This window comes from Thamnophis sirtalis, unplaced genomic scaffold (assembly GCF_051295495.1).
Source record: "Thamnophis sirtalis isolate CommonGarterSnake01/CBP01778 unplaced genomic scaffold, rThaSir2_p1.2 scaffold_4, whole genome shotgun sequence".
Classification (NCBI taxonomy): Eukaryota; Metazoa; Chordata; class Lepidosauria; order Squamata; family Natricidae; genus Thamnophis; species Thamnophis sirtalis.
In genome coordinates, this window is record NW_028261384.1 from 61,282,021 (window position 1) to 61,293,739 (window position 11,719).

The following is an 11,719-nucleotide window of genomic DNA, read 5'->3' on the forward strand; positions in this document are numbered from 1 at the left end:
CCAAATGACAGAATAATGCGGGGATCATCTCAGCACTTTTTCTATCCTGTTTTTATGACTTATAGGATTCACTTCTGCATTGTATTTTTCCAAAATGTATTTCCCTGTCCTCAGCAGGGGGCTTGGACATTCAAAATGTATATGCCTATTGTAATGCCTACTGATTTACGAAGTTTGATTAAAAGGTATAAAATCACTGCCCAGGGCGTAGCCCAGGCAGTTCAGTTTTGGTGTGCGAACACTCTGAACTCTTGACGTGTCAATAAAGCTGTTTCTCTCGCACCTTCATGGTCTCGAGTCCTGATCTTTCGCAAGCAGATTGCTAAACCAAACCTCAATCTGCTGCTACATCAACAGAGTTACAAGAACCTTAATGTTATCAATAATTATGCCCCTGGCTTTATTTGGTGTACATACAATTGTCCTAAGTTTGTAGCTTTTCTTCACTGAAGTTCCAACAAAAATTTCAAATTTCATGTGTATTTTAGGGCACCAATTTGTGCAAGTCCCAATAACTTAAGGTTGATGAGTTATACTTAGAAAATCGATGAAGAAAAGGAACAACTAAATTATTGTGTCGTGGCATATTTTTTATCACAGTTAGTAGGCCATCTTTCTTTGTCTTTATTTTCTTTTCTCTTCTTTTTTCCTTGTCTACTGTTTCTATGTCCAGAAATCAATCCACTGCCACTCTTTTTCTTCAAAAAACAGAAAAATGCAGTGGTGGGATTCAGCCATTTCACACCAGTTCCAAAGAACTGGTAGTTAACTTTCTGAACAGTTCGATGAACTGTTGTTTTTCCCACCTTATTGGGTTAATCTTGTCAGGAAGGCAGGAAGGAGGCATTCTAGTGTGCCTCTGGGTGTTGTTCCTAGCCTAATCCTCCTTACCTTTATTGCCCTGCTTAAGTGTTTTCCAAACTCTTTCCTTAAATCTGGATGATTTCCTTAGGATATCTTGTGAGGTGAGTGAGACCAGACGGTATCTTTAAATGGTGCATATGGATCTAAGGATTGCTTTTCCTGTGTGGGAAAGGGTGTTTTGTCAGTTCACTGGATACAGGAGTTTCTTGTCTATGGGGATTCTTCAGTCATCTAGGTTATGGTTGTTTCTTGATTTCCAGAAAGTTTAGTTGCCTCTTTAAAAAGCACCTTTGGGACAGGAATCTCTTGCATTGCTCTGAATTAGCCAAGGCACATAATTGCACACTGATAAGATTGTTTTTTTAAAAAGAAGGTAGGGTGTGGATCCTCCCTCCAATTCATTTTCTCTCATGCTAATGTTTAGTAACATGGCACCAGGCTTGAAATTTATTTAGATATCTGTGCCATGTACTAATTTTATTGTGATCCTGACAAGCTTGAGAGGGCAGAGACTTGAACCTGGGTCCCCTATATACTTTGTTAATTTGTCTCTTTAGTTTGGTATTTTGTAGCCCAAGAATGCCTACCCACTTTCTGGAGAACTTAAATGACCTCTCTGCTAAAGGGTTTCACTTTATGAGCAAGATGAGCAATGATAGTTATAATTGCATTTTAACTATTTTAATTCCTCAAGGTGCTCTGGCACTCTGCCTAATTTGTAACTCTGGAGGCCCTTAAGACCCTGTAGAAACTCTCCCCAAAGCAAGTACTATAGGGTTTTTACAGTGAATCATCTGGATGGTCCTTAGAACTGTTACACGTGTAAGTAGAAACTGCAGCAGTCTGCAGAAAATATTTGCCTGTCAGCTATTCTTTGCTCTTGCAGTGTTCCCAGGGATGTTCGAGGACACGGGATGATACAAAGTATAACCTGCAACATTTTATTCACTCATTTGATTATACTTGATTTACTTAGCTATTACAACGTGAACATTCTCACGAACACCAATGATGTAAGGACTAACCAATTATTGTGCCTTGGAGATTTGTTAGCCAATAATGAGATAATACGTAAAGTTCAAAGAAGCTGAAAACACTATAAGAATGATGTTTCATGATTAATAAGTTTGCTGTTGGTTCTCATGTTAATTCTGGATGCTCAATAAACTTTGGTTGATTCAGCTATCCGTGAGTGGACATTCCTTTCATCTTCAGCCTCGGGAACCCTAAAATGCTACATTTTGGCACCCGAACAGGGACCCATACTTCGTCCAGGGAAGGACAGACATCGTCAGCCTAAGGGCTCTACAATCTTACTTTATGAGATTTCTGTAAGTATGGGATCTTCGCTTTCTCAAGAGCAAAGGAAGCATGTTAATGAGTTGGGTTATTTTCTTAAGAAGTCTGAGTTATGTGTGTCACAAAAAGCTCTTTTTCGGCTGGTCCGTGAAATTGCTTTAAGTTGTCCTTTCTATCCTGTACAAGGTTCTCTGAAGTTGTCAGATTGGGAAAAAGTTGGCAAGGTTTTGCATTCTGAGCCTAGGAAAGATGTAGATGTTTTGCATGCTTGGCATTTGTGTCGGCATGCTGTAGAAATGTTTGGTCAGAAAGAAGATTCTGTTTCTTTCTTATCATCCCCTCCTTCTCAACATTCTACTACTGTGATTTTTCCTCCATTGTCTGAAAAAGAAATTTCATCTTTTGATCTTAAATCTAAGTCTGAAATAACACCTTCTTCTGCTTCTTCTGACATTGTGATAAAGCCTCCTCCACCTCCTCCTATTCCCCCTCCTCTTTCTCTTCCTCCTATTCCTCATCCTTCTGCTAATATTCTTCCAAAGTCTGCTTTTCAGAAAATGGTAGAAAATTGTAAATCGGATGTTAATATTTCTGGAGAAGAGTTAGCTGATTTTTTTTTTCTCATCAAAGATTCTTTTATTACATTTTCATTTTCCTTTATACAATCACTTAAATACTGTGCAGTTTTTAAAAAAAGAAGCAATAAACAACTCATAACACTTCTATCCTACATACACCCTTCCTTCTGCCCCTCCAACTTTCATTTCTCCCTTCCAACAATCCCCTCTTCTACTTCCCCTCCCCCTCAGCCATTCCTTTCTCCCCTTCCCACCATCTCACCCTCCTTACATTCCCTTCTCACTCCCTCTTAATTCCCCCCTCTTCTTTCCCTCTACACCTCGCTTCGGTGTATTTCTAGTATTCATTGGTCTATTTGTTTTGTACTAAAACAAAAGGAAAATAAAAGGAAAAGAGAGAAGAAAAAAAAGAAAAAAAAGCAACAGTATCCAAGTGCATTCATTGTTCTGAAAATTGAGTCTATATTTCCACCCTCCCACCCACCTACCCCCTGAACCCCCCTCCCTGACCCCCTTCCGACTTCCCAGGTCCCATTCCCGGCATCGTTCTTTATCAAGCAAAGTCTGGAGTATATTGAAACCAAATAGATTAGAAGTTACAAAATAATAATAATAAAAAAATAAAGAACAAAAAAGAAAAGAATAATAAAAAGAAAAAAAGGGGGGGAAACCCCCCCCAAGAAAGAGAAGTCAATATACTCTCTAACATTAAACTCAGCTTCTCATTATTTTTAAAATCTTAAACAATGTCTTTACCTGCTTCCGCATATAAATTCTATACCTCCCATCCTGCCTTTACCCGTGTCCGCATATATATTTTATCCTCATCCATTGCTCCTCTCATATTTACTCCACCCTCATGTAGACTCTCCAGATAATCTTTCTTAACCTTGTATTCAAATAACAATTTATACAAAAATCAGCTTACATTCTGGATCAAGGTAATCTAATTGAACTTTCACTACCCTTCCATCTACCCCACGCCACCCGACTCCATTCATCCCAAACCACAATCCAAGAAAACTATGATCTCCGCTCTCCTCGCCCCAAAGAATAGATCATGCGCAGTTTAAATTAAGATTCAAACAAGTCTTATATAAGTCCCATACAATATATGTCCAAATTCAGCACCGCTTCTTTCAGTCTCAATATCTCTTCATCGGTATACAGCTTTGTCATTTTATACCAGACAGGAGTCCTGAAATTTTATTCAAATTAAAAATTTAAGAAGTATTTTAAAGGCATAGCTGGATCTTTATTCTTTACTCTTCTGCCCTTCCGGAAGGGGAAAGCAACACCCTCCGCCTTGTAGCCACGTGTCCCGCTGCTTATCTTCTCCTTCTCCTTGTCTTTCTCCAAGTCCGGGTGAATCAGGAAGTCCCGCCTTCAGAGTTTTGTAGTAAAAATCTCGGGCTTCGCAAACAGAATTGAGATGATATTTTTGGTTCTCAAATGTGACTGTGATACCAGATGGCACTTCCCATTTATATTGTATCTGAGAATCTCTGAGTTTTTCAGTTAAGAAAGTGTAGTCTCTCCTTGCTCTTAATATTTGAGATGGTATTTCTTTAAAAACAATCAAGTCCTGTCCATCGATTCGCAGCCTGTTATTGTAGAACTTCTGTATTATCGCATTTCTGGATTCTCTTGTGGTGAAATATATAATTATGTCCCTCGGAAGCTGTCGTTGTTTTGCTACACACGAGTTCTGGCGATAAATATTTTGAATCTGCCAATTAAAGTTAAATCCCGGACTTCCCACTGAACGTCTGAAAGCCTCAAAAAAGGTCTGTTTCAAATTCTCCTGTTCCTTTTCACGCAATCCTCTGACTCTTATTGCAAACGCAGTCTTATTGTAATTTATCATAACGAGTTGTTTTTGAGCATTTTCAACTTCCTGTTGTAACGTTTGAATTTTAGATGTCAAATTAGAATTAGTTTTTTCCAAAAGTTCCAATTTGTCCTCCATTTCAGAAACATAGTCTGTCATAACAGTCATAACTCTGATCGTATCTTCCCTTGTTTGAGCAATCTTGGCATCCAGTTTATCATATAAGTCCAATAAAAGTTGTTTAATTTCCTGTCTGAACTCTTTAAGGGTTTCAAAAAGAAATTCTTGCGTTAAGAGATCTCCAGTAGAGGGCGTGGGAGGCAAGGGCAGCGATTTTGTAACAATTTCTTGAGATGTATTATTAAGGAAACGCTTAGACTGCTTCGATTTGGGAGCCATTATAAAAAACGCACAAACAAACAAAGTCTCTGCTCCCCTCGGTTTTAAATGGGATACTATTTATAGACTTTTAACAGTTAATAAGGAGAAGTCTTCAGGAGAATAGAGCTGATTGAGTGTGTCATATATCAAACGCAGAAGCTATAAAATCGCCATCTTGTAACGCAGCTGGATAAGAAAGCCTTTTACAAAATTGAAGCTGGTATTTTGAATAGTAATAAGAAAAAAATTTACAACTTCAAGTTAATATTTGGTTTTGAAGCCATTTCAAAATTTATCTGCCTGCAGTTAATAAAACTCTATTGCCTGAATATGCAGCTTTAAGTAAAGAGGCTGAGTTCCCCTTTTATTTTGAAGTTTAAGGCTTGGCAAAACTTTCAGTGAGTAAACATTGTAACAAGACCGTTCAGCAGATTCATCACCATTTAACTTCCAGATAAGCAAAGTTAATGAAGGAGTAAAATTCTTGTAGAAATGAAACTAATTAAAAAGCTTCTGCTGGCCTATTGTGAAACCAAAACATATGATAAGCAATCTCTTTTGTTTTGAATTCTTGTGAATTCTTGTGAGAATTAACAAAAAGTGTTCATTATTACCGGAGAAACCAGCCTGCTCGGCGCCATTTTAAAAGCCTCTAAGTAAATAATTTTTCGGAGGAGAAAAAGAAAAGAAGCTAAAATGTTGATAAACAATTATTGTCCACGGAAACGGATTCAGCTCGTGATAAGATTAAATCAAACAAAACTTTGAACTGAGTGGGGGAGACCTACTTTGTCCTGCACAAGGCAGTTTGAAATTCCCAGCACGGACAGCCGTTCTGCCTTGGGCTAGCCCCCCTTTCCCTGCAAGCACAAAAGCTGCAAAAATCGAAGAGCATTTGCCAGCAAAACAATTTCTTCTTTCCTTCTTGCCTGAAGGATAAGAAAACCTGATAAGACGTCAGATGGAAGATCCTCTAAACAGGTACGTAGCCAGGAATTCGGAGGCAGCTGATTTTTTTGCTGCCACCACCAGCAGGCTCCTCCCAGGAAGCCCCCGAGTTAGCTGAATTTTTATCTGTGTGTCCGATTCAATATCAACCAGGGCCACAGATCGTATAAATCTTTCGCCTTTTACAGGGCCACAACCAGGTCAGCACATTGCTGAATGGGAAGGTTTGCCATTTCAGATTTTAAGGGAGTTTAAAAAGGCTATTTCTGATTATGGTATTACTGGAAATTTTACTAAAGGTCTTTTGGAAGGAATTAAGAATGGCTATACCATGATTCTGCAAGATTGGAAACAATTGTTTAGAATGATTTTGACTTCTATGCAGTATGTTGTTTGGGAAAGTGAGTATTTGCGTCATTCTCAGGCAGCTGCTGTAGGTAGTGGTGGAGTTTACATAGCAGAATAGTTGTTTGGATCAGGTCAGTTTGCAGATATTCCTAATCAGGTTTTACTTCCTCCTGCAACTTTGGCGGTAGTTTCTGAATGTGCATTCAGGGCTTTTCTCAAGGTTCCTCAAGCCGGAGAACCTAAAGTTAGCTTTTCTAACATACGCCAGGGAGTGAATGAACCTTATGCTGATTTTGTGGAGAGACTTTCAAAAGCTTTGCATCAACAGTTGGATAACCAGGAAGCAGCTGCAGAGTTACTTCGTCAGTTGGCTATTGAAAATGCTAATGTGGACTGTAAACGTGCTTTGCAGCCTTTAAAAGCTACAAATCAATATACATTAGCAGAAATGTTACGTGTTTGTCAGGATGTAGGTTCTCAATCATACAAAATGAATTTGTTGGCTGCAGAGATTCAAAAAGGGAGAAAGCCTCCAGGAAACTGTTTTAAATGTGGAAAATTAGGTCATTTTCAGAAATATTGTCGTTCAACGCCAACTGGTGGTGAGCATCCTGTGAAGAAGTGTCCTATTTGCAAGAAGGGTTTTCATTGGGCAAATCAGCGTAGATTTCGTTTGGGTTCGGGAAACGGCCAGGTGGGTGTGGCACCACCCAGAAAACAAAGAGTGCCTTTCCCATTGTGAGTCTCCCTCCCCCCTCTCTTGTTCCTCCTCCCTCTCTGGGGCTTCCTCAGCCACAGCAGGTAGTGCTGGGATCGACTTAATTACTCAAGCTGATTTGGATTTTAAATTTCCTTTAGAAGTGAAATTGGTTGCTTCTCAATACACTGGTCCTCTTTCTTCTGGTTTGGTTGGCATAATCTTACCACGTTCTTCTGCTCATAAATTGGGATGTTTTGTGGTTCCAGGAGTTATTGATTCTGATTACACTGGAGTGATTCTTATGCAAATTTGGGTTAACATTCCACAATTTCTTCCTAAAGGATCTTCTGTAGCACAACTTCTTTTGCTTCCCTATAAGGTTCCTAACCCAGGTACTGGAAATCGTGGTGATTCTGGATTTGGTTCAACTCTTACTTCTATAGGACTCCTGCAGTCTATTAATTCTCATAGACCACTTCTTACTTTGTATCTTAATGAACAACCGTTTCAGGGTTTGTTGGATACAGGAGCCGATGTTACTGTCATCTCCCTTTTACAGTGGCCTGTCCAATGGCCTAAACGTGATGTTAATTCCTTGTGGGGCATTGGTGGGTCTACAAATGCTTGGCAAAGCATTCATTCCATAGCCATCACAACCTCTGCTGGTAAGTCTGTATCTTTACATCCTTACATTTTAGATATTCATACTAATATTTGGGGTAGGGACCTTCTTTCTCTTCTTAATGCTCATTTGATTTTGGATGATGGCGCTTCCTCTTAAATGGATTTGTTCTACACCTGTCTGGATTGAGCAATGGCCTCTATCTTCTGAAAAATTGATTGCTTTGCATTCCTTGGTACAGGAGCAATTGGCTGCTGGCCATATTGAACCTTCTACTAGTCCATGGAATATTCCTGTCTTTGTTATTAAAAAGAAAAATGGAAAATGGAGATTTTTATCTGATCTTAGAAAAATAAATGAATGTATTCAACCAATGGGGCCTTTACAATGTGGTCTTCTTAATCCTAATTTAATCCCACAGTTTTATAAACTATTAGTTGTGGATTTGAAGGATTGTTTTTTCACTATTCCTTTACAGTTACAGGATAAAGAAAAAAGAGGTAACATGGTTTCGCTTACTGTCTTTTCTCTCTATTAAAAGGTTCCAAAAAACCTGGAGATTTGGTTTCACTTACTGTTTTGCAAAAGAAATGTCTCCAAGACATTCTAAATAACTTTAAATTGGGATACGTTGATAGAATTGTTTCTATAGCTAAGAAGTTATGGTTAGCAATTCTTCCTACATCACCTTTACCTACTGGATGTCTTTATTCTATTTTGGATGAAAAAGTGATTCATATTCATGAATGGTTGAATTTGTCTGCTTCTCCTCCTAGAAACATTTTTCCTTATCAACAGGCTTTAGAAGAATTGATTATGAAAGCACGACGAAGATCTTTGCAATTGATAGGTCATGACCTGGATGGAATAGCTTTCACTCATACTAAACTTGAACATGAACATTTGATGACTGTTTCTGATTCATATCAAATTGCTTTTTCTCACTATCTTGGTGATATTCAATATTCTTTACCTAAAGATCCTAGAATAGTTATTACAAATACATTGAATTTTTCATTTTCTTCTATTTTTACTCGTTCTCCTCTTCCTGAAGCATTAACTATTTTCACAGATGGATCACCCACTCGTGGAGTTGTGGTTTGGACGGATGGTCAACAATGGTTTTCTAAATTCACTTCTGTTCAGACATCTGCCCAACGTTCTGAGTTGGCAGCTGTTATTTTGGCTCTGAGATTATTTTCTGATCAGCCTATTAACTTGATTGTTGATACCAAATATGTTTTTCTTGCAATGCAATCTCTTCCTTATGCTTATTGTGCTGTTTCTCTTGACATTAATCTTTTGTCTTTATTTTTATCTTTAAAACATGTTTTGGAAGAACGTGTCTTTCCTTTATATGTTGAGCACATTAGGAGCCATTCTCCTTTTCAAAATCCTTTGACAGAAGGAAATAGATGAGCTGATGAGACTCTCAAAGAAGTCACGACTCTTTTTTCAGATCCTGTTGCTAGTCATTCATATTTTCATCAAAATGCTAAATCTTTGGCTAAACAATTTTCTGTTTCTATGTCTCAGGCTCGTGACATTGTTCGAGGATGTACTTATTGTCAACAATTTGCTGTTCCTTTTCCTATGGGAGTAAATCCTCGAGGAACAAAAGCTAATCAAATTTGGCAAATGGATGTCACACAATTTGCTACCTTTAAACCATACACTTATTTACATGCATCCATTGATACATATTCTCATTTTTTATGGGTCACTGCTGCTAGACATGAGCGCACTTTTGATGCAATGTCTCATTGTCTTTCTGCTTTTTCCGTAATGGGCCAACCAATTCAATTAAAAACTGATAATGGTCCTGTGTATACTAGCAAGGACTTTAATTCTTTTTGTCAACAATGGAACATTCAATTGATACATGGAATTCCTTACAATTCTCAAGGGCAAGCTATAATTGAGCGAGCTCATCGTACATTCAAAGCTACATTAACTAAATTAGTAAAATCTGAATCTGGTCCATTCAATTTGAGAAAAATTCAAAATTTGATCTCTATTGCTCTTTATGCATGGAATTACTTAACTTTTCTAGATTCCTTTTCAGACCTCCCAGTGAATTTACATTTTCATATTCAGGATCCTGTGGCACATCCTTTGGTGCTCTTTCGTCAACTTCCTGATCCTGCTTGACGTGGACCTACAAAACTTAAAATCTGGGGACAGGGTTACGCTGCAGTTGAAGATTTGCAAACAAAGCAAGCTGTGTGGATTCCAGGCCGGTTTGTTCGTCCTTATCATGGAAAAACAAATGAAACATCCAAGGATGCAACATCCTCCAATATTGCCTTGGAATCACCTTGAAGATCAACATCAATTGAAAAAATCCTTTTTTCTCATGTGTTGTTTTCTCTTTTTCTTTTTCTTTCCAGTTTCTACTAACTCGGAAACAACTCTTGCTCTTCCTCTTAGTCCTAATCTTTGGATTCGTCATGCTCAATATATGTTTTTGATTCATGGTCATAATATAACTTTATATTATGAACCTCCTATGGCTCTTGGTCAAGTTGTTTTTATTCCTAATCTAATTAATTCTTCTGCTTTCATTGTTTCTCAACTTCAACATATTTCTTCTTTTTGGTTATTTTCTACTCCTCCAAATGAATTAAATTTAGTTAGATGGAAGTATATTCGCATTAACCAATTTACTAGAGGCTTATGTTTTTGTTGTTATGCTCATCATAATTGGCTTAATCAATGGTCTGATTACCCAAAAGCTAAACGTATTTTAGATAAAGTAGGGAATTATAGTTATTGTACTCAGAAATATTGGTTATGGGGTACTATTAAAACATCAATGGGGTACTATTAAAACATCACAGGGTCATAACACCATACCTGAAATGTATCCTGAAAATTTTCCTATTTTTCAAACTGTCTCTTCTAATACTGACACAGGTGGATCAATCTGTGCTGGATGGCAATTAAAAGATCCTGCAATGTGGTTTTTCTTTGACAAATATGCAACTAACGTACACCCTCAGAACTATCAATGTGCTGCCATTGGATATTTGTTGTTACCTGTCCAAGTGGGTGTTTATGGAAGTTTACCAACTCGAAAAAGACGTGCAGCTTTGGGATCAAAATGTTCTGATGAAGTTGTTATTGATACTCAATTTTCTTTATTGCCTACTTTTGGACGTGCATTAGTTGGAGCAATAACTGGAACTATTTCTTTGGGATCATACCCAGGAATATTAGCTCAAGAAAATAGACATTCTATTTTAGGTCTCACATGCCGATTGGAAAAATCTATTAATGCTACTGCTGCAATTATTAGAGATTTGCAAAATGAAATTGAAGAACTTAATCAAGATTTAATTCAACAACGCTTTGCTATAGACTATTTGCTAGCTCGTCAAGGTGGATTTTGCAGCTTAGTTGGTCAACGTGCTTGCGCTGTGCATTTTCATTCACTTAATAGAACTATTGAAGATGAATTAGCTAATTTACAAGCTTCTATAAAAAATAATGTACATGATGAATTTTCTCCTTATGCTTGGTTAACTAAATGGTTACCTAATATTTCTTGGTTAAAACAATTGTTTTTCTATGGTGTGAACATAATCGTATTACTTATACTTTGCTGTTGCTGTATGCAATATGTTCCTTCATTTTTTGCCATATTTCGCAAGTCTCCTGCACCTACTTTGAATGTGATTCAAATGCATGCTCTCGAAAAATCTCTTTTTTCATCATTAAAAACAAAAAGCGAGGAAATGTAGGGTTTTTACAGTGAATCATCTGGATGGTCCTTAGAACTGAGGTTACACGTGTAAGTATAAACTGCAGCAGTCTGCAGAAAATATTTGCCTGTCAGCTATTCTTTGCTCTTGCAGTGTTCCCAGGGATGTTAGAGGACACGAGATGATACAAAGTATAACCTGCAACATTTTATTCACTCATTTGATTATACTTGATTTACTTAGCTATTACAACGTGAACATTCTCACGAACACCAATGATGTAAGGACTAACCAATTATTGTGCCTTGGAGATTTGTTAGCCAAAGATAATACGTAAAGCTCAAAGAAGCTGAAAACACTATAAGAATGATGTTTCATGATTAAAAAGTTTGCTGTTGGTTCTCATGTTAATTCTGGATGCTCAATAAACTTTGGTTGATTCAG

General features: G+C 37.5%; 1 protein-coding gene across 1 annotated transcript; it reads left to right on the plus strand.

Annotated features, from left to right (window-relative positions):
- Positions 1 to 9,760: 9,760 nt before the first annotated feature.
- LOC148045880 (uncharacterized) lies at positions 9,761 to 11,398 on the plus strand. The gene is given in 2 exon segments (XM_087711852.1): positions 9,761 to 10,380; positions 10,382 to 11,398. Coding segments are annotated over 2 exon segments (1,485 nt in total). The 5' UTR covers positions 9,761 to 9,828; the 3' UTR covers positions 11,315 to 11,398.
- Positions 11,399 to 11,719: the final 321 nt, after the last annotated feature.